The sequence below is a fragment of the Pipistrellus hanaki genome, assembly GCF_964339955.1.
Source record: "Pipistrellus hanaki genome assembly, chromosome: 20".
Taxonomy (NCBI): domain Eukaryota; kingdom Metazoa; phylum Chordata; class Mammalia; order Chiroptera; family Vespertilionidae; genus Pipistrellus; species Pipistrellus hanaki.
In genome coordinates, this window is record NC_140522.1 from 12,488,536 (window position 1) to 12,511,104 (window position 22,569).

General features: G+C 65.4%; 1 protein-coding gene across 2 annotated transcripts; it reads right to left on the bottom strand.

Moving 5' to 3' along the window:
- Positions 1-344: 344 nt before the first annotated feature.
- Positions 345-20,896, bottom strand: PSEN2 (presenilin 2). 2 transcript variants are annotated; one of them, XM_084868931.1, is made up of 11 exons: positions 20,802-20,896; positions 14,409-14,567; positions 12,338-12,552; positions 11,907-12,048; positions 8,923-8,990; positions 7,396-7,616; positions 6,720-6,818; positions 5,508-5,591; positions 5,170-5,268; positions 1,948-2,066; positions 345-940 (listed from the first exon to the last, which is right to left on the bottom strand). In XM_084868931.1, exons 2-11 carry the CDS (start codon positions 14,547-14,549, stop codon positions 785-787), a joined length of 1,344 nt encoding a protein of 447 aa, XP_084725057.1. In that variant the 5' UTR covers positions 14,550-14,567; positions 20,802-20,896; the 3' UTR covers positions 345-784. The 2 variants fall into 2 exon arrangements, with proteins under 2 accessions (XP_084725057.1, XP_084725058.1); XM_084868932.1 differs by having other exon boundaries at positions 5,170-5,271; positions 20,802-20,865.
- Positions 20,897-22,569: the final 1,673 nt, after the last annotated feature.

Below are 22,569 nucleotides of genomic sequence, written 5' to 3' on the forward strand. Positions count from 1 at the left end.
CTAGTTAAAGAAACGACTGCAGAGATGGAGGTGGAGGTGGGGGTAAGTCTCTCTCTTTTTAACGTTTTTATTGATTTCAGAGAGAGGGAGAGGGAGAGACAGAAACGTCAGCCATAGAAACATCGGCGGCCTCCTGCACCCTCCTCCTGGGGAACGAGCCATAAACCCGGGCGCGGGCCCCGAGGGACAGAACGAGGCTGGTTCACGGGGACGCTCAGCCAGAGCCACCGGCTGGCCTGTCTCTCCTCCGTAACGGGGTCTCCTTCCTGTGCCAGACCGGGCCCAGGAGTGGCCGCGAGGTGCGGGGACGAGGCCCACGCTGACGAACGGACCACAGACACCCCACCAGGATTATCTTTTATTGAGGTTAATATTAAGCCACTTCCTAGTGGAACCGCTGCAACACGATTAGGTCTTGGTTTCTAAGGTAATAAAACGACGATGTCCCGGACGAGCACTGGAACGTTCCTCGCAGAGAAGCGGGCTTTTCCTTCGCCGCAGGGGCAGGTGCGGGTCCGCCCTGCGGGGGCCGGGCCTGCTGTGTGCGCCTTCCTTCCAGCCGCCTCCTTCCCCGTCTCCGCCCGGACGCCCCGGCCCCTCCGGCCCCTCCGCCGGACGGCCGTCTCCGGTCGGCGCGGGCGCTCGGGAAGGCTGAGCTCGGTCTGGTGGCTGAACGAGCACCGAGAGGGGTTCTCCATGGAGGGAACACGGTGCTCCATTCTCGTCTACGTTTCCTCGGAACGGAAGTCCTGCGGAGACGGCACTGGGTGTGGGCTGCATGGCCTCAGATGTGGAGCTGGTGCCAGGCCAGCGTGTCCATGAAGGGCCGCACCAGGTTGTCGGTGGAGAAGTAGAAGATGAGGCCGAAGGCGATGGAGATGGGCAGGGCGGGCAGCGCCTTCTTGAACACGGCGAGCAGCAGGAGGGTCAGGCACAGGCCCTGCGGACACGGGGTGGGGAGGGGGGCACACGGGGAGGGAGGGGGACAGTTAGACGGCCCGGCCTGGGCGCAGGGCTTGTCAAGGACACGCACAGCCTCCCGGGTCCTCCTGACAGCCGAGGCCGAGGGCAGTTCCCCGAAACTCCCTGCTCAGTGGGCGATCCCCAAAGTGGCTCCTGACTGGGTATGGCGCTGCCGCCAGACCACCTGCCGCCTGCTCACAGCAGGGACACACGGGAGGACAGCAGGCGCCCCTCGGGACACAAGTTTCTAGAATCCGATGGGCTCGACTGAGTGCCGGCACTGCGGCAATCGGAGATGGCGTGTGCCTCCCCCCTGGTGCTGCCCTGCCCGTCCCGCCTGGCAGATGCAGGCACGGTCGGCGGGGGAGGGGGGGTGGGAGTGTGGGAGGGAGGCAGAGCCAGCGTCAGGGCGTCAGGTCCCCAGGGCAGGGGGCGAAGGTCCAGCACCTGATACTCTGTGGACACAAACCCCCAGAGAACTGGACCTGAGCCGTAACATGCCGCGTGGTTTCGGGGTTTGCCCCTCAGAGCCTCTGCCCTGAGATGCAGCCACAGCCCGTCTGGCCACCCTAAGTGACTACTTCACTGCTGGGGCTCGAAGTGGTGGGGTTCCCTCCTGGGCCTGGGGGACCCTGGATTGAGGACGGCGTGGTGTCGGGGTGGCACGGAGGGAACGCACCCGCCCTGGAGTCAGAGACCCGAGCTCATGGCGTGGGCACCTAGGCTGGGCCGTGTCCTCTGCCAGGACCCTCAGGTCCTGACCCCTGACCCAGCGCCCAGCTCCCATGCCCCCTGCGCGCCTGCTCAGCAGCATCCGAGCTCGTCCCCCCCTGCCCCCCCCCCCCCGCCCCGCACTGCCCTGCGTCTCATGGACGCCCGGAGCCTGTGCCCCTCGGTCTCGTGCTGAGGGTCTCGGGAACCCTGCGGCCCTCCAGGGCCCACAGCCCCTGAGCCCCGGGAAGACCCAGGCCCGCTGGCACTCACGATGAGGATGGCCACGAAGCAGGCCAGCGTGGTGTTCCAGTCGCCGCTGCCCGTGGCCGCCGCCTTGCCCACCAGCACGCTGTAGAAGATGAAGTCTCCGAGGCCCAGCTTCACGCCCCCTGTGCCGGCAAGACAGAGGCCGTTGTCCCCGAGGCCGCAGCCAGACGCCGGGACCCCGGAGAGGCCGGGAGCTCAGGCCCGAGGGGCGGCTTCCACCGGCCCCACTGGGACCCGGAGAGGCCGGGGGCTCAGGCCCGAGGGGCGGCTTCCACCGGCCCCACTGGGACCCGGAGAGGCCGGGGGCTCAGGCCCGAGGGGCGGCTTCCACCGGCCCCACTGGGACCCGGAGAGCCGGGGGCTCAGGCCCGAGGGGCGGCTTCCACCGGCCCCGCCGGGACCCCAGAGGGCCGGGAGCTCAGGCCCCGAGCACCAGGCCTCGGGGACAGGACCGGCTGCACGGAAGAGCCGCAGCCAGCGGAAAAAGGGGGACCCGGGGCGGGCGGCCTGCAGGCTGGGCTGCGAGAAGCTGACGTGTCTGAGAACTCAGGCAAAACTGCTGCTTAAAAAACAGAAAGCCCTGGTGCTTGGCGCTTACTCAGGAAAATATCAAATACAACGCACTGTCCGGGGTGGGAGGGAGGCCGCACGTCTGTCTCAGAGCTGCGTCTGAATTACAAGGCCCTTTGGGGATCTCACTTCACTGCGTGTGAGAGCACGCACACGCCTCGCGGTCCTCGGCAGACCTTCCCTAAACACGGGGAACGTGCTGCAAGCAGCCCACCCCTCACTGAAAAGCGAAGAGAGCTTCTGGGCTGCTTTCGCGTTGGCTTTTACACAACTGCCCCTGGACACGCAGGACAATGTCTGCACACAGACGGTGAGAACCTGTATCTACATGTAAAAGCCTAATAAGCCCCTCAGGAGTTCAACCGACCGGAGTTCGATCGCTCGCTATGACGTGTGCTGACCACCAGGGGGCGGCACAGAATGAAGGAAGGCCCTGGCCCTGGCCAGCAGCCAATAGCTGGGGAAGGGAGGCCCCGGGCAGCCGACAACCACTAGGGACCCTAAGCATGCATGAATTTCCTGCACGGGGCTCTAGTGTTTCTGTAATAAACTCAAGTTGAACTGCATCGAAGGGAACTGCTGGCCTCCTCTGCCCAACACCCTCTCATGCCCTCCCCCCCACGCCCCCCTCCCCCCACCACGCCCCACCACGCCCCCCCCCACGCCCCCCTCCCCCCCACGCCCCCCTCCCCCCCCCTCCCCCCTCCCCCCCCCTCCCCCCCACGCCCCCCTCCCCCCCACGCCCCCCTCCCCCCCACGCCCCCCTCCCCCCCACGCCCCCCTCCCCCCCACGCCCCCCTCCCCCCCACGCCCCCCTCCCCCCCCACGCCCCCCCCCCCACGCCCTCCCCCCCCCACGCCCTCCCCCCCCCACGCCCTCCCCCCCCACGCCCTCCCCCCCCACGCCCTCCCCCCCACGCCCTCCCCCCCACGCCCTCCCCCCCCACGCCCTCCCCCCCCACGCCCTCCCCCCCCCACGCCCTCCCCCCCCCACGCCCTCCCCCCCCCACGCCCCCCCCCCCACGCCCTCCCCCCCCGCGCCCTCCCCCCCGCGCCCTCCCCCCCCGCGCCCTCCCCCCCCGCGCCCTCCCCCCCCCGCGCCCTCCCCCCCCCGCGCCCTCCCCCCCCCGCGCCCTCCCCCCCCCGCGCCCTCCCCCCCCCGCGCCCTCCCCCCCCCGCGCCCTCCCCCCCCCGCGCCCTCCCCCCCCGCGCCCTCCCCCCCCGCGCCCTCCCCCCCCGCGCCCTCCCCCCCCGCGCCCTCCCCCCCCGCGCCCTCCCCCCCCGCGCCCTCCCCCCCCCACGCCCTCCCCCCCCACGCCCTCCCCCCCCCACGCCCTCCCCCCCCCACGCCCTCCCCCCCCACGCCCTCCCCCCCCACGCCCTCCCCCCCCCACGCCCTCCCCCCCCCACGCCCTCCCCCCCCCACGCCCTCCCCCCCCACGCCCTCCCCCCCCACGCCCTCCCCCCCCACGCCCCCCTCCCCCACGCCCCCCCCCACGCCCTCCCCCCCCACGCCCTCCCCCCCCACGCCCTCCCCCCCACGCCCTCCCCCCCCACGCCCTCCCCCCCCACGCCCTCCCCCCCACGCCCTCCCCCCCACGCCCTCCCCCCCCACGCCCTCCCCCCCCACGCCCTCCCCCCCCCCACGCCCTCCCCCCCCACGCCCTCCCCCCCCACGCCCTCCCCCCCCACGCCCTCCCCCCCACGCCCTCCCCCCCCCCCACGCCCTCCCCCCCCCACGCCCTCCCCCCCCACGCCCTCCCCCCCCCACGCCCTCCCCCCACGCCCTCCCCCCACGCCCTCCTCCCCCCCCACGCCCTCCCCCCCCCCACGCCCTCCCCCCACGCCCTCCTCCCCCCCCACGCCCTCCCCCCCACGCCCTCCCCCCCCACGCCCTCCTCCCCCCCCACGCCCTCCCCCCCCACGCCCCCCCCCACGCCCTCCCCCCCACGCCCTCCCCCCCCCACGCCCTCCCCCCCCCACGCCCTCCCCCCCCACGCCCCCCCCCCACGCCCTCCCCCCCCACGCCCTCCCCCCCCACGCCCTCCCCCCCACGCCCCCCTCCCCCCCACGCCCTCCTCCCCCCACGCCCTCCCCCCCCCACGCCCTCCTCCCCCCACGCCCTCCTCCCCCCACGCCCTCCCCCCCCACGCCCTCCCCCCCACGCCCTCCCCCCCCACGCCCTCCCCCCCCACGCCCTCCCCCCCCCACGCCCTCCCCCCCACGCCCTCCTCCCCCCCCACGCCCTCCCCCCCACGCCCTCCTCCCCTCCAGGCTCCAAACAGGTGGCTCTCCGCCTGGTCAGGGTAGGGACTGTCCTCACTGAGCTGAACCTGGGAGCTCGGCAGTCACTCTCAGTCTCCCTCTCTGACCCCCAACCCCGGGGCAGGAACCCCTGGTGCCCCATCCCCTGTTCCCCTGCACAGCTCCCCGCCCCCTCTGAGGGGTGAGTCTCAGAGCCGGACCCTGCACGGGGCAGGCAGGCACAGGCCGGGGCTCGGTGACCGGGGTCCAATACCTGCTTCAGCCCGCGGGAAAGCCGCAGCCTGCCAACAGGGCCCATCCTCGCGGTTTCTCCTGGACGCCTGCCAGGCCACCCCTCACACCTCCTCCGGACTCCCCAGCTCCCCCGCCCGGGGCCCCCAGGGCACCTTACTTTCCTCCTCTTCCTCCAGCTCCTCCCCGGGGGAGCCAGGCAGGGGGGGCGCGAGGACTTCCGGGTACGAGGGCTCCCCCAAACTGTCACAGGAGTCTTCTTCTGGGTCCAGAGATGCCGGCATCCCCGCGGGCGGGAGGGACAGACAGAAGCTGGTCAGAGGCTTCTCTGGAGCTCGGTCCCTGCCCGCCCCAGCCGGCGCCCCCACCCCCGGGCTGAGTCAGAGGGAGGGCGGGGCAGAGGACAGGGGGCCACCCTCGCTCCATCCCCAAGGTGCCAGGGGCTGGTCTTCCCTCTGCCCCCCGAGCAGGGCCCTGGGCACCAGCCCCAGCACTCACCCATCTCCGGGTCGTACGGGAGCTGAAGGGCCCCCTGAGAGGAGGGGTCCAGCTTCGCCATGCCCACCGTCCACACCATGGCGGCTGGGGAAGGAGAGGGGGTCACGCCTCAGGCGCGGCTAACGGGCTTCCGGGGCCTAGCGGCAGGGGCCCATCTGTGTCCCCAGAACCCGCTATGGCCCCAGGCAGGAGGCCGCTGGGTGGGGAGGGGGTGGGTCCAGACTCCATGACCAGGTTCAGGCAGACGACGTCTTTTCCTGCCTTTTCCCTCCTCACAGAAACAGCGGTGACAATACCAGCGACAGTTGGATGAACCAATGGTGTTTTTGTTTATTGTGTAGAGAACATGTAACATACTAAGCCAAAGCATCTTAGCCATCGTAAGTGTGCCATGGGCCCCGTTAAGTCTATGCACGTTGTTGTGGAGCAGATCTCCACGCTCCCAACTCGCAGCGCTGAGACTTCACCCCGTGACCAAGCCCTGCCCCCGCTACTCCCCCTGACCTCCCCTGATCCCCCCGCCCCGGTCCTTCCACCTCCTGTCTCTGAGCCTGACACCTCACACACGTGGAATCTGCAGTATCGGTCTCGTGGTGACTGGCTTAATCTGCTTAGCATGTCCTCAGGTTCATGTGTGTAGCTCACATCAGAACAGCGTTCCTTTCTAAGGCTGAACACGGCCACGTTTGGTCCATCAGTCACCCATCAGCGACACCTTGGCTGCTGTGAACGATGCTGCTACGAACATGGCTGCACTCGCGCGCACGCGTGCACACACACACACACACACACACACACACGCACGCGCGCGCACCCAAGACCTGCTTTCAGTCCTCTCGGGGCCCTGTCCAGAGGGGGCCGCCGCATCACGCGGTACTAACCGTGTTCTCTGGCCGGAAACTCCCTCCTGGACTGCCCCCAGCTCTCCAGCTGCATGCGCTGGGGCATCTCACACTCAGTATGCCCCCGCTGCTCCCCACAACTGCCAGTGCCACCTTCTTGTCGCTCAGGCCCCAAACACCGCCGTCACCCGTGACTGCCTCCTGTCACATCCCAGCCACCCGCAATCTTGCCAATTCTGCCTCTAAAAGGCTCCAGAGTCCAACCACGTCCTAAGGGCACTGCGGCTGGCCCGAGCCAAAGCCCTCCTCCTCTCCTGGGCCTCTCCGGCCTCTAATCCAGACCCGTGTCAGGCGGGGGAGGGGCACTCACAGGAGTAAATCAGGGCAGGAAATATGGGCTCGTTTCGCTCCTGGGCGGTCTCCACCAGCATCCGCAGCGGCCCCTTGGGGCAGAGCACAGCCATGAGATCTGCAAAAACAAAGTTAAAGAAGAGCTTTATCCCCAAGCACCCCAAAGGGAGGAGCCAGCCCCCTAACACCAGCATGGGTGGGGGGGAGCCCACAGCCTGAGTGTGAGGCTCTCAGGATGGGCCTGCCGTCCTGTCACCCACCCCCCGGCCCCCAGCCCAGCCGCCCCCTGCCCTGAGGGAGCCCCCTGCCCTGGCGGAGCCTGCGGCCTGGGAGGCTGATGCAGGATGGGGAGGAGCCTGGAGCCCACTCCTCTGGGCCCTGAAACAAAAGAAAGAGAACTAGGCACGGCCCCCACCCTGATGCTAATGAGACCGTGGCTGAGCTTCGGGTGCCCATTACAGATGCCATGCCCAATCCGTGCCCAGCGACTGGCAGTGCATCGGTGTGCAGGCTCAGTCAATGTTTGCTATTAACAAATCGCGTCCACAGTCTGAGTCCACACAGGAGTCTCAGGAGGGAGGCCCTGCCGTGGGGAGGGACGGGGGCCTGTCCACCCCGGCCACACGTGTGCGGCAGCGAGGCTGGGCCCGCCGCTGACCCCACCGCCCCAGGCTCTCCCGCGGGTGCCCACGTACCGTACACGGAGATGGCGCCCAGGATGACCCAGGCGGACCACTCGGGCAGGTACTTGATGAAGACCAGGGCCATGAGCGCGCTGATCATGATGAGGTAGGCCTGCTGCAGCACCAGCGGGCCCTTCCAGTGCACGCACACCATGCCCACCGCCCCGAAGTTCCACACCACCAGCAGCAGCGTGGGGTAGTCCATGGCCACGTTGTAGGTCTTGAGCACCTCCCTGCGGGGCCAAGGCAAGCCGGGCGGGCACTCAGCGGAGGCAGCCCCGACGGTGCCACCTCTCAGCCTCCGTCCCCGCCTGGGCTCCAGCTCTGGTCACTGACCAGCACCCCCGCCCACTCCTGTGAGCCCCGCACGAACCCCGGGAATGGCTTCCGGAACGAGGGGGGACCGATGGCTCATGCTGGGCGTGGCTCACGTGAGCACAACCGGAGCCCCGGCCCCGGACATTCCAGGAGAAGTGCCCTCCCCGCTCCCTCCTGTCTGTGCCCCTCCCCGCTCCCCCCTGTCTGTGCCCCTCCCCGCTCCCCCCTGTCTGTGCCCCTCCCCGCTCCCCCCTGTCTCTGTGCCCCGGGCCAGGCGGACATCCCAAACCAGGGGCAATGGAGACCCTTTCGCCATGAACTAGGAGCGCCCAGGTCCCGCCCAAAGCTGAGAATGTAAACTCTGAGCGGGCTACCCTCCATGGGTTCAGAGAGCCTCGTCCCTGATGGGTCTGATCGTTTGTTTTACCCTGTTTCCCCGAAAACAAGACAGTGTCTTATATTAATTTTTTTCTCCCAAAGTTGTGCTAGGTCTTATTTTCAGGGGATGTCTTATCTTTCCATGCGCTAGATCTTATTTTCGGGGAAACACAGTATTTATTTATTTATTTATTTATTTAAATATATTTTATTGATATTTTACAGAGAGGAAGAGAGAGGTATAGTTAGAAACATCAATGAGAGAGAACCATCAATCAGCTGCCTCTTGCACACTCCCTAGTAGGGATGTGCCCACAACCAAGGTACATGCCCTTGACTGGAATCGAACCCGGGACCTTTCAGTCCGCAGACTGACGCTCTATCCACTGAGCCAAACCGGTTTTGGCATCTGCTCATTTGTTTTAAATCAGGAACCACAACGAGACGACGCATGGCCACCATGGAGACCACTCCTGCGTCAAAACAAGGCCTGCAGGCCTGGCCAGTGCGGCTCAGTGGCTGAGCATAGACCTATGACCAGGAGTCCATGATTCAATTCCCGGTCAGGGCCCGGGCCCGGGTTTCAGGCTCGATCCCCAGGAGGGGCGTGCAGGAGGCAGCCGATCAATCATTCTCATCACTGATATTTCTTTCTCTTTCCTTCTCCCTTCCTCTCTGAAATCAATAAGAATGTTTTTAAAAAAAGGTCCGTGGGGAGAGGGGCCGGCCTCGGAGCGGAGGCCCCGAGGAGGGAGCGGAGCCCGGGGAGCCCTCCCCCCGCAGGTCCTCAGGCCGCTCGTGCCCCAGGGGAGGGGCCCGGACGGGTGCTCCCGCTGCACTCACCCGAGGTAGATGTAGGTGAAGAGGAACAGCAGCATCAGCGAGGACATGATCAGCCAGCCGTGGATGAACTGGCGAGAAGGGCAGTGTGAGCACAGGGCCCACCCCCGCAGCCTCGGGTCCCGCACTGACAGCCACCCCGGAACCGCCCCTCAGGCTCCTCTGGAGGGCCGGGGCGGGGGGCATTTCCTGGGCAAACAGGGCACCACATTCACGGTCTCTCTAGGTCGCCCCACAGGTGTATGGAGACCAACTGCTTTCGGTCTGACCCCTGGACCTGGCACACGGGGCACCGTGCGGGCGCTGGAGGGAACGCCAGCAAAGGCTGCCCACGTGTGCTGCCTGCCAGGTGAGGCCACGAGGCGACACACAGATATGGTGACCGGGGTGGCACGGGCTCCGAGGAACACCAGCGCAGGCTGGTCCCCGGAAGCCATGGGTGCCATGCAGACGAGAGGGCGGACAGGCCCTTGAAGAGGCGTCTTCTGGACAGAGTGGGCCAGGGAGCCCCTTCCCACCTGAGGGCTGCAAACACTCCTCTCCTTGCCGAGCTGGGGTGAGGGAGGAGGGGGCTGTTCCTAAGCCAGTCCTGGGCCTGGCACAGGGCACAGGGCACAGGCACAGGCTCAGGCACAGGGCACAGGGCTCAGGCACAGGGCACAGGGCTCAGGCACAGGGCACAGGGCATAGGGCACAGGGCACAGGCACAGGGCTCAGGGCATAGGGCACGGGCACAGGGCTCAGGGCTCAGGGCACAGGGCATAGGGACAGGGCACAGGGCTCAGGCACAGGGCACAGGGCTCAGGCACAGGGCTCAGGCACAGGGCACAGGGCTCAGGGCTCAGGCACAGGGCTCAGGCACAGGGCACAGGGCTCAGGGCACAGGGCACAGGCACAGGGCACAGGGCACAGGGCTCAGGGCACAGGCGCAGGGCTCAGGCACAGGGCACAGGGCTCAGGCACAGGGCACAGGGCACAGGGCACAGGGACAGGGCTCAGGCACAGGGCACAGGGACAGGGCTCAGGCACAGGGCACAAGCACAGGGCTCAGGCACAGGGCACAGGGCACAGGGCACAGGGACAGGGCACAGGGCTCAGGCACAGGGCTCAGGGCACAGGGCACAGGGCTCAGGCACAGGGCACAGGGCACAGGGCACAGGGTACAGGCACAGGGCTCAGGGCACAGGGCACAGGGCTCAGGGCACAGGGCACAGGGCTCAGGCACAGGGCTCAGGGCACAGGGCACAGGCACAGGGCACAGGGCTCAGGCACAGAGCTCAGGGCACAGGGCTCAGGCACAGGGCACAGGGCACAGGGACAGGGCACAGGGCTCAGGCACAGGGCTCAGGGCACAGGGCACAGGGCTCAGGCACAGGGACAGGGCACAGGCACAGGGCACAGGGCTCAGGCACAGGGACAGGGCGCAGGCACAGGGCTCAGGCACAGGGCACAGGCACAGGGCACAGGGCACAGGCACAGGGCTCAGGGCTCAGGGCACAGGGCTCAGGCACAGGGCTCAGGCACAGGGCTCAGGCACAGGGCACAGGCACAGGGCACAGGGCACAGGCACAGGGCTCAGGGCTCAGGGCACAGGGCTCAGGGCACAGGGCACAGGGCACAGGGCTCAGGCACAGGGCACAGGGCTCAGTCACAGGGCTCAGGCACAGGGCACAGGGCACAGGCACAGGGCTCAGGCACAGGCACAGGGCTCAGGCACAGGCACAGGGCACAGGGCACAGGCACAGGGCACAGGGCTCAGGCACAGGGCTCAGGCACAGGGCACAGGCACAGGGCTCAGGCACAGGCACAGGGCTCAGGCACAGGTACAGGGCACAGGCACAGGGCACAGGGCACAGGGCACAGGCACAGGGCACAGGGCACAGGGCACAGGCACAGGGCACAGGGCACAGGGCACAGGCACAGGGCACAGGGCTCAGGCACAGGGCTCAGGCACAGGGTCACGCTCCTTCCCGCCTCCCCACCTGCAGACAGACCCAGCTCGGACAGGGCACCTCGGGCAGGACCTGGTCCCCAGGAGGGAGGCGTGCCTTGCTCAGGGCCTGGCTGCCTCTGGAAATGCCGACACTTTACCAAAGCCAAGCCACTGCCATCACCTGAACGTCCTGGGGCCAACAGGTAAACCCCAGTGCAGGGCCCAGACCGCCCACCTGATGCCTCCTGACCACAGCCACGCTGGCTTCCCCTCCCAGCTCCCAGCTGGGGAGGGGGCATATCTTCAGGCTGCGCCTCCTCACTCCTCCACCTGCTCCTCACTCCTCCACCCGCCTCCTCACTCCTCCACCTGCTCCTCACTCCTCCACCCGCCTCCTCACTCCTCCACCTGCCCGGCCGACAGCGCAGCCTGAGGGCGTGCCACACCGTGTGGGAGCGGTTTAAGGTAGGTGATGCCTAGTTTAACTTCCTCCTGGTCCTCAGGGCGTCAGAGCTCTGAGAAGCCTGGCACTGAGTCTACAGACGAGGGCATCTGGGGCATCCGGGGGCGATGCCCAGGATGTGGGCCAGGGACTCTACCAGCCCGGGGCCACTCACAGCTGGAGGAGGGGGAGGGGGAGGGGCCTCCCACCCAGGCCTGGAGCCCCAGCACAGCATCTGCAGTCCCTGCCTGAAGGGGAACGGAGAGTAGAAGCAAGCCTGGAGGGGAAGCATGGGGCAACGGGAGCCTAAAATAGAACACGCATGCCTTCGGAAGGAGAAGCAAACTAAATTAACCTTGAGTAGGAAAAGTGACATTCGAATGTTGCAAGGAGGGACTGATTCAGTGGGACAGAGCAGAGGATAACCCACGGCAGGGGCAGGAGAGGTGGTAAGAGCACCAAAAACCAGAGACTGTTGTGCAGGAAAAAGGAACTCTGGTTGTTTTTAAGCCAACGGTTGCAGCCTAAGAGGTCCCGCGAGGGGCGGTGGTGGTAGTGGGGGAAGGGGCCCGGGGGAGGGCCAGTCCCGAGGGCGGTGAGCGGGCGGCTCACCTTGTAGCAGCGGTACTTGTAGAGCACGACCAGGAAGATGGTCATGACCACGATGACACTGAGCATGATGAGGGTGTTGAGCACCGAGTTGAGCAGGCGCTGGCCCACCGAGGGCGTGTCTTCGGTGAAGGGCGTGTAGATGCTGAGGAGAAGGCAGGGCTCGGTGCCCATCCTGTGGGCCCCCCCTCCACCTGCCCCAGGGAGCCTTGGACGCCTGCCTGGGGGAGTGCTGTGGGCCATCCCACCTGCTGCCCTGCCTTCCATCCCATCGCCTGGCCCCGCCCTCAGCCTGAGGACCGGGCCCAGACCAGGGTGCCCAGACCGGGGTGCGGACCCTGCGTCCCTGCTCCTCTCTGCCGCGGGCACGCAGCTGCGGTGCCATGGCCGGGGAGCTCCCACCCGCCCCAGCCCGCCCCGCGCCGGCCACTCACAGCTGCCCGCTCTTCTCCGTGTAGAAGCGCACGGACTTGATGGTGGCCACCACCACGACCATGCACAGCGTGACGGGCACGAAGAGCATGATCACGTGCTTCGCCCCATACTTGAGGGTCAGCTCCTCCTCCAGGCCCGGCAGCCGCCCGGGCACCCCGCTGCAGACGTAGCGGTCAGGGTCCTCCTCCTGGTCCTCCCCGGGGTCCTGGCTTCCCTGTGGGAACACACGGTCAGGGCCAGGAGGCCCAGGTGGCCGACCACGGGGTGCCGGGCGTGGAGGAGGGAAGGAGGCGTGACGGCTGCTTCCCGAGGTGAGGGCAGCCACGGCCGCAGCACAGGTGCGGGGCTGGGAACGCCAGCACAGCGAGAGCTCAGAGTGTGTGAGCACAGCGAGAGCTCAGAGTGTGTGTGACAGCGAGAGCTCAGAGTGTGTGAGCACACCGAGAGCTCAGAGTGTGTGTGACAGCGAGAGCTCAGAGTGTGTGAGCACACCGAGAGCTCAGAGTGTGTGTGACAGAGAGCTCAGAGTGTGTGAGCACAGCTGGAGCCGGCATTCTCCACTGCAAATGCAGAAGGGAGGCCATGGCAGCCAGAGGAGGGGTCTCAGACCCGGGCCTAATGGCCACTGGGTGGGGCACATCCACAGAGTTCTCTTGCTCAGCACAAGGCACATGGGCCGAAGCTCTATCCACTGAGCCAAACCGGCTAGGTCGAGTAAACATTTTTGGTTCACAAATCACAATCTAGAATGGTCAGCACACATAGGGATGGACTTTCTTGGATTATAAATAAGACACTGGGAATGTGCAGAGGGATAAATTACTTTGAATGTTTGCACCGCAAAATCAAGCATGCAAATTTGCAGCTCTGAACCAGAGCGGCTAGCCGAGAGCCAGCGTCGGGGAGGTCCTGGGACGGGACACTGGGAAAGCAAAGGAGTGAGCAGTGGTGAAGGAGTGGGCGGGACGCCGGCCAGACGCAGGCACAAATGGATCCCCAGAACTGCCGTTTGGAATTGTGGCAACTCAGGGCCATGGGCTGCTCCGGTGATTACATAACAGCCGAAGCATGAGGCAAATGGAGCAAAAATAAAAAGCGACCACTGCTTCGGTAGGTGCTTCGCAGAGATTCCCATCTAGATCCTCAGCTGAGAACAGAAGAAACTGTTCATGGACAGGAAGCGAAGTAACTAAAATGCACAAAAACTCCAGGCGCAACTCGCAAGGAGAGGCTGAGGGGTGGCTGTGCGTGGCCTTGGGCTGTGAGGTCTGGGGGGAGCACAGAGGACAGAGGACAGAAGAAATGAGGGGGGAGCGGGTTGGCTGAAGAAAGAATCCCTCTCGCTCCCCCGAAGCTGCCTAAGTACAGAATGGGGAGACAAAGGAGACCGTTTTCCCTGAGGGGGAGGGTGGCTTGGCTGGAGCCTCTCCTAGGACACCCCCACTTCGTGACCTTGTAACCTCCTGCCCTGTGGCTGCAGAGACCCCCCATTCCTGCACGAACTGTCCCCCCACATTTCTTGTGCTAAAGCCGCCCCCAGTGATGTGTCAGGAGGCGGGGCCTCTGGGAGGGGACTGTCATGAGTGGGGCCTCTGGAGCAGCATCCGGGCCTCATAAAGGGCCCTCCACCGCGAGGACATGCTGCCGAGGAGCTGGGAGGGGCCCTCCAGACACCGGGATGCTGGGCTTAGCCTCCGGGACAGGGAGGGTTAAATGGGCATCTGCGCCATTTCTGTGACCGCAGCGGGAATGGAGTAAGACAGCCCCCGCTAAAAGCCGAACACGACTCAGGACCGGCCCGCTGGGTCACACGCTGCCATCTGCCCAAAGGCTGCCATCTGCCATCCTGGAGCCGGTCACTGCTCCCGCATCAAACTCACACTCCCGCTCTCACCGGGAAGGAGGGTGAGGCAGGGGCGGGCGGTCGCTCTAAAGCCCTCAGAGCACCCACCCAGCCACCGCCTGCCAGTCCTCACGTTCACCCCCTCCCCCAAGCACTGGGCACGCCGGATCCCACCCGTGGGTACAGGGACCCGGGCCGTTCCAGGCCTCCCGCGGGCGGGGACCTACCGGCCGGGCGGCGTCCTCCGCGTCCTCGGGGCCCTGCCTGCCGTCCGGGCAGGAGCGCGGCACGGGGCTCTCGGCCGACATCAGGGACGTCCGCTCGGTGCACGCGTCGTCCTCGCTGTCAGAGGCCATGAACGTGAGCATGGCCCGGCCGCTGGGCGCCTGGGGAAGCAAACGCAGGAGACTCACTGCCCTCCGTGGAGGACCGAGGGCGGCGGCTCTGAGGCCTGGACACAGGCCCTGCCTCGCAGCAGCCCCCGGACGGAGTGTCCAGTGACAGCCGTAAAGCACAGGCCCCGCAGCTGCCACGGAGGCTGCCACGCCGAGGGCACTGCCCAGGCCACGGGGAAGCACCCGCCGGGAGGCAGCCACGCCACTGGCAGCAGCTCACCCGCTCAAGCAACAAGCAGCCGCGGAGCACCTCTGGGTGCCAGCACTGTGCTGGGCTCGGGGTACAGAGATGGGTAAGACACACGTCATCTTGAAGAAAACAAACAAAACCACCCAATGTGACAGCTTCATGATGCAGCTGCTCCCCACGTGGTGCAGAGGCACCGAGGAGGGACTAACCCTTCCAGAGAAGGCGACAGGGACTGATGGACGCAGCCTTTCCGGGGGGAGGGAGGCACGGGGAAAGCCCAGGGCCTGCACTGCCAGTGGGAAGGGTCTCCCGCTCTCTCCTCCCCCAAGGCAGCGGGACAGACCGACCAGCTCGGTGTTTGGGGATGTCAGTCCAGCCACGGTCTGGAAAAGGAGGAGGAAGGGGTTCCCCAGAAGGCGTCAGCAGAGGATGAAGTGAGGGGACAGGCCCAGGAGGGTCAGGACGAAAGCAGATCGGACCGGATGTGGGCAGAACAGAGGAGAGAGTCTGGGGGGCCAGGCTGGAGGAAGACAGGGAAGGGAGATGGTCTCAGGAGAAGACGGAATTCGGTCCAGGAGCCAGAGTGTCTGTGGGTTAAAGGGAGAGCACCCAGGAGGGGCTGAGTGGGGGGAGGGAGATGCCAGTCATGAGTTAGAAGTGAGACCACGTGGGTGAGTGTGAGCGCATGTGTGTGTGTATGTGTGTGTGTATGTGTTGGCGGGGGAGGAGTACAGCTGAGGCAGGGCCCATGGGAAGGCCCAGGCTGCTCACTGGCGAGGCGGACCGGGCTCATCCTGGCCAGCGGCCCAGGCCCTGTGCTCCGAGGAACGAGGAAGCCCCTGGTGGCTCTGTGGCAGGTGTCAGACCCCCTCTGGGCTGTCTGCCCGGGAGCCAGACACCCGTCCCGGGCCCAGCTCAGAACTGCACGTGTCCAGGCACAGTCCGCCTCCCCTCCCTCACACCTCTCCTCCCTCTGCCTCGCCCTCCCACGGTGGCACCCCACTGCTCCGTGCTCTGTGCTGGTAAACGGGGGCGTGGCAAAAGGAACAGGCCTTTCTCTGGAGTCCCCCGTGTCTGCTCGGAGCAGGGCGGGCAGAGGAGCAGCTTTCAGACCCGGAAAGCTGCGGGGCCAGCAGAGTTCTCGGGCTGGGAAGGTCCCCACGCCATGCCCACCACGGAGGAGGGTGTGGGAAACCGGGACTCCAACACCCCTCAACACCCTGTACAAACTGGACCCACCTTTCCTTCTTTTTAAAAAATATGTTTGTGTTGCTTTCAGAGGGAGAGGAAGGAAGAGGGAGAGAAACATGGATAGGCCACTTCCTGCACGCCCCTTCCTGGGGACAGGGCGGCTGGGAGGACTCTGCTTCCCGGTCCCGAAGCCCTGGGGGGAGTGGCCCCAAGCCTGCAGATAAACCGCCTCCTCGCGCACGCCTGTCCACCGCAGCAGCACACGCCTGTCCACCGCAGCAGCACACGCCTGTCCACCGCAGCAGCATATGCCTGTCCACCGCAGCAGCACACGCCTGTCCACCGCAGCAGCACACGCCTGTCCACCGCAGCAGCATGCGCGTCCCCACGGAGGCTGGCTCCTGGGCGGGGGCGGTGGTGCCAATCCTGCACCCACACGGCAGCCAGCGCTCCTTTCTCTGCGGGCCAGGACGGTGCAGGGGGCGATGGGGTGGGGCAGGAGTGTGCCCTGCACAAGACTGTTTGTTGTTCTGGAAACCGAAAGCTGCCTGGGATTAGGATGCAAAAGCAACCATCTGACGTGGCCACTGCTCACCCGTCCGTCCAGCAGCAGAACAGGACAGGAATGTGGAGCAGCAAACGGGGCTCTGGCCCAGAGAATTCTCCCACCGCACCCGTCAGCAGTTCCCAGTCGTCACGGAAACCCGGTGACCCGTTTCTCCAGCCTTCTTTCCGGTTCGGAGAAAGGGAAATGTTCGGCCTTACAATTGAAGGCCAGTGCCTCGGCAGGAAACGGATTTAAAAATGCCACAGTGAGCCCCGGTGCCTCCTGGGAAAGGAAGGAGCTGCAGCCCAGGAGCCACTGGGCGTTCCTGCACTCCCCACAAGCACGGGCTGCGGAGGCCTGGGTCCCGGTCACACCATCGGCCTGTGTTTGCTCGTCTGCAGCCCGGGGGACGGGCCCCTCTCCGGGGTCACACCCCACAGGGGTCCCATGACGCCCGGGGAGTTCCCAGTCTCCCTGATACTGGGGAAGGGTTTGCTAAGGGAGGAAATTCCCTTGGAAACCTCTGCAGCTTCCCTGCCGTCTGTGTCCCGGCCTCTGGGATGGGTCCCAGGCCACGTGGGCCTTTTGTCAGACAAAGGGCACGTCCATGGGGCCTCTGTCAGAGCCAGCAAGCATCTAACGGCCACCGAGTCGCACCTATTTTACAGAAGCCCAGCGGGACAAAGAAGTCCCAAGGCCAAGAGCCCGCTACAATCCAGGTCCCCTCCTGCCCCGACCTGCGGGGGGCACACGCTGGGCGGCAGGGCCACGCTCACACCGTGTGGCTCTCCGTGCACACACCCACCTTTACCCGGCAGGGCCTTTTCCACGGGCACCTGTGTCCTGTCTTTAACACACAGCTTCTCCGACACCGACAAGAGGCCAGTGAACTGTAAATACTCAGAGATCACCTGCCACCTTGCAAACCCCGGTCTCTCCCCTGGCCCCACCTCCCAAGCCCCACCTAGGAGTTCCTCCCCCCGTCCCCCTTCTCCCTCTTCTCTTAGTGCTCCACGTGGGGCGGGTGTGTGTGTGGCGCCAACATGGGCATGGCACAGGGACGGGGAGTGAGGGCGGGCACTGCTTCTCTGGGGCCATCAGAAGGGAGGTTGGAAAGGGGCCGCTGTGGTGCTGGGAGATAACGGATGGTCTACACACCATCAAACCCGGTTTTCTAAGAACGCTCACGCAGGGAGAATCCTGAGGCATCACGTTCGCAGGAAAAACAGGACCCACGGCTTCATCTCGCTTCCTACCGCTAATACCTTAACGGTGACTGGACACGGATGTGCGCGGAATGCTACAGGGAAGTGCCTGTGACTGGCTGTCAGCCCTGGACTGAGGGCCAACGGGCTTCTACAACAGATTGCCTGAATTTTCTGGAATGCACACATATTACTTTTATTTTTAAAAAGTCAGCGGGAAGGTGAGCACCCTTTCCATTTTTCTCCCGTGTTCCAGAAGACTATGTTGGCCAAGACGACTGCGCAATCCATGCTCCCAGGCAACGAGGAGGCGGGGAAAATCGACTCCCGCCCTGATGTCGGTCTTCACTAGGGTCTGACGTGAAATTCCTCCTTTCCTCAGATTTTAACAAGGCACCTGACCGCTTCCGGGCTGAAGCCCAGGCCAGCCCCGCAGCCCGAGGTGAGAGCCTCCGGCCTGGGGGTGGCAGCGTGCCAGCCTGGAGCCCTAACTCTCCTCCCAGCCCCTCCCCCAGCTGCTGGAGCCTGAGAACAGGTGGAAATAGTCACAAAAATGTGTGTCCTAAGTCAGAACAACAGCTGAGCACCAGCCAAAGATGTCTTCAGTAGAAACACACATGTGGCTTTGGTTTCTTTTTTAAAAGTTTATACATATATATATATGTGCGTGTGTGTATGCGCGCGAGCATTTACATGTATATATATAATATATCTTTATTGATTTCAGAGAGGAGGGGAGAGAGAGAAACATCAGTGAGGAGAGAGAATCATTGATTGGCTGCCTCCTGCATGCCCCACACTGTGGATGGAGCCTGTAACCTGGGTGTCTGCCCTTCACTAGATTTGAACCCGGGACCCTTCTGTTCATAGGCCGACACTCTATCCACTGAGCCAGGACACACACACACACACACACACTCTCTCTCTCTCTCTCTCTCTCTATATATATATATATATATATATAAAATTGATTTTTTACAGAGAAGAGGAGAGAGGGATAGAGAGTTAGAAACATTGATGAGAGAGAATCATCAATCAGCTGCCTTCTGCACATACCCTACTGGGGGTGTGCCCGCAACCAAGGTTCATGCCCTTGACCAGAATCAAACCTGGGACCTTTCAGTCCACAGGCCGACGCTCTATCCACTGAGCCAAACCGGTTTCGGCTCTATATATATTTTTAAAATTTATTTTTTGCTTTGTAAGGTAGTCAGGAGACCACACACTTTCCTGGCAGCAGGGCACGGGCACGGGAGGGGGCAAATGTGGGAAACCTCTTTCCCAAACACGCCGAAGATTAAGAAGACAGCTGGCTGGCATCAGCCACCAAAGCCACATCGTAGGGAGAGTCGCTCAGCTCCCTGAATCGCAGTTTCCCCTGGAGAAGGGTAAAAATCATGGCTACTATGGAATAGTTGAAGCTCTTAAGATAATTGTGAACTCCTGTACAAAACGGCTTTTCACTGAATAGGACTGACTCATAAAGTAAGGTATGTTATGTCATGGTCGTCATCAGTAACCCGGAGAGACAGGAGCCAAGATGCGTAGGGAGCGCGCATTGGGCAAACCCTGCTGGCACCGGGGCCTGGGGAGCAGCCAGGGGCGCCGAGGGCACGGTGACAGGTGTGGCACCTGCACTGGGCCTCCAGGCACGTACGAGTGGCAGCCTGCTCGGCCCTGTCCTCCGCCTTCTCGGACAGGAACACTCATCCCCATACATACCCTCCAGGCCTGCGCTGGCACCCCAACACAGAAAGATCCAGAACGCTGCCTAAAAGCCGGAAACAGCCTCCATTCCACTCTGCGGGTCCCGGGAGCCCCCTCTCCTGCGCGACACGTGAACCTGGCCAGCCTGCCCGCCTGAGGGGTGGCGGCGGCTGCCGCCAGGATCCCCACCCGGTCACCAGCTGGGCCCCACACACAGCTGCTGACAGGTTTCCCACGCCCACACAGCCCGGTTCTCGCCGAGGGAACCCGGGGCTCACACACCTGCAGAGACTTATCCAGAGCCCGTGATTCCTGCCCAAGGCCTTGGCTGCCAGCCTGGGAGGCTCAGGTGTCTGCAGAGGGAGCGGACCGCAGGGCCTCCGAGCGGCAGCAGGTCCGCCCGGCCAGGTCACCCGCTCGCCCGCAGCCTCGGCAGCCCAGTGCAGCGAGCACCACACCAGCGCATCCCTCTCACAGGAGCCACTGTTAGGTCAGCAGGCAGGAGCCTGCCACCAGCACATGGGATGCAGGGAGCACCACCAGCAGCGCATCCCTCCCACAGGAGCCACTGTTAGGTCAGCAGGCAGGAGCCTGCCTCCAGCTGCCCACGGCTGAGCGATGGCCCCAGGCTGGGCCGCAGGACGAGAGGCCAGGATGGGGCCTGGCTCTGTGGTTCCTGTCTGGGCGCCTGGACAGTCGGTTCAGCTCTGCGGGCTGAGTTTCTGCATCGATAATTCGGGCTGGAGACTGGCTACTGTGTCCGGTTCCTCCGGCGTCAAATGCTGGATCCCGGGCGCTTCCCACCGCTGTGAGCGCCGATAACAGCCCGACACCGCCGGGCACAGTCGCCGGCTCCGGGCCCCGACCTCACACACACCCGGGAAGGCCCATCTCCCTCCGGTTTCCCCCAGCCCCTGCCACGCAGCGCCGGCGCCGGTGCCACAGGCCTGAACGCAGGAGACCCGCTGGAGGAAGAACAAACGCCCCGACCACAAGCCTCCGAGCCCACGTGCACGGCCCCTTTAAATGCTCCGGCCCTTTAACCTCAGCAGGGGCCGGCGGCGGAGACCCCGCCCGGCGGAAGGCCCCAGCCTGGGGGCCCCGCCCCGCGCCCCTTCAGCCGCCAGTTCCCCGCCGGCCCCCGCGAAAGCAGCCCCGGCGCCCTGCCCTCTGCCGCCCCCGCAGGCCCGGACCGCGGCGCGCGCAGCGTCCGCCGCCCCGGAACTGGGGAAAGGACAGCGAGCGGCCGCGGCGAGGGGCGAAGGAGGGCAAGGCTCGGCCCGCGGGTCGCGGCTCCACCCCGGGCCTCTGGGCCGCGGAGGACTGGGCCTCGTCCGCTAGCCCCGGCCCCGCCTGCCTGCCTGCCCGCCCGCCGGCCGGCTCACCTGCTCCGCCGCGACGCTCCGGCGGTGTTGACGCGGCTGGCTCTGCGCCCGGCCAGGCCCGGCGGCCGCAGGACGCCGCCCCGCCCCGCCCCGCCCCGCCCAGACCACGCCTCCTGGCCCAGGCCCTGCCTCCGCTCAGGCCACGCCCCCTACTCAGACCACGCCTCCTGCCCCGGCTCAGACCACCCCTCCCTGCCCAGGCTCTATCCCGCTCCGCTCAGACCACGCCCCCCTGCTCAGACCACCCCTCCCTGCCCAGGCTCTACCCCGCTCCGCTCAGACCACGCCCCCCTGCTCAGACCACCCCTCCCTGCCCAGGCTCTATCCCGCTCCGCTCAGACCACGCCCCCCTGCTCAGACCACCCCTCCCTGCCCAGGCTCTACCCCGCTCCGCTCAGACCACGCCCCCCTGCTCAGACCACGCCTCCCGGCCCAGGCTCTACCCCGCTCCGCTCAGACCACGCCCCTCCTATGGCGCAGGCCCCGCCCCCGGCGCAGCCCCGTCCCTGCCCCGCCCGGCAGGACTCCGCCCCTCGCCCAGCGCAGACTCCGCCCGGTCGGTGACGCCACGTTCCGGAGCCCCAGCCCGGCCCAGCCCGGAGCCTGTGCGCACTGGGTCGGCCTGCCCGCCGCCCTCGCGCGAAGGTCGGGTTGGACCTGACATGACACTACGGGGCACAGACCTGACGGCGCGTGGAGGCCGGCACCGTGGCGGCACCGTGGGCGGGCGGCGGTGCGTTTTCGGTTTCAGGTCCTGCCTTTTCTGGATTCTCTCTTTTTAAAAAAAAATATATTTTATTGACTTTTTACAGAGAGGAAGGGAAAGAGAGATAGTTAGAAACATTGATGAGAGAGAGAAACATCCATCAGCTGCCTCTTGCACACCCCCTACTGAGGATGTGCCCGCAACGAAAGTACATGCCCTTGACCGGAATCGATCCTGGGACCTTTCAGTCTGCAGGCACGCCGGTTTTGGCTGGATTCTCTTTTAAAGCCAGAAAGGAAGGGATAGTGAACGGGCGTGTGTTAGGGCTCAGTTATATGTGCTTTATGGGTCTTATCCAGTGATGGACCACGTGGGAACGGAGGTGCACACACACACAGTGTTTCCCAGTGGGCTGGGTCACGGTGGCAGTGAGTGAGGATCAGTGTGACCGGAGGCAGCGGCCGCCTCTCCTGAGGGGGGCCGGGTCTGAGTTGGGCTGTGGCTGATGAATTCATTCCCTCCGCGGTTCTCCTTTGAGGTCACCGCTCAGCTGCTTCTCACATGCTGGTCTGAGGGATGGGGAAGCGCCCTGCTGACCTGACCTCAGTCTGGGAAGCGTGGCCTCTGACTCAGGCTTTGGGGTGTGTGTGTGTGTGTGTGTGTGTGTGTGTGTGTGGAGGGGGAATTGTGTTTTCTTTTAACACATGTTAGAGACCAAACACTGTGCGGTAGCCAGTGTGGGGTCGTGGGAACGCTCTGAGCGTGAGAGCCAGATGCCCTGGGTTTGCCATCCATCTCTCCCCCTTGTTGGCTGCATGCCCGGGCAATGACCTCACCCCGCCTGGCTTTGCTCAGCTCTGAAGAGACGGTGACAGCCCTCCGAGGGTCCTGGAGAGGATTCAGAGAAGGAAGGGGAGAAGTGACGGGAGCTAGCAAGGTGAGCTGTCTTCCCGCCTCCGCCTCTCCAGCATCTGAGGGGCCTCTGGTTGGCTTGGCGCTGAGAGGAGAGGCTGTTACTGCTCAGACACCCCGCACCTCTCCCTCCTGGGGTGTCACACAGGT

What these genes read in the sequence shown, in the direction of transcription:
- PSEN2 (XM_084868932.1), bottom strand. Translation starts at nt 14,549, where the DNA reads ATGCTCACGTTCATGGCCTCTGACAGCGAGGACGACGCGTGCACCGAG. An exon ending in ACGGAGAAGAGCGGGCAGCT is followed by an intron (nt 12,049 to 12,337) that starts GTGAGTGGCCGG and finishes CCTTCTCCTCAG; the next exon opens with CATCTACACGCCCTTCACCG. An exon ending in TTCACCTACATCTACCTCGG is followed by an intron (nt 7,617 to 8,922) that starts GTGAGTGCAGCG and finishes TTGGCCCCGCAG; the next exon opens with GGAGGTGCTCAAGACCTACA.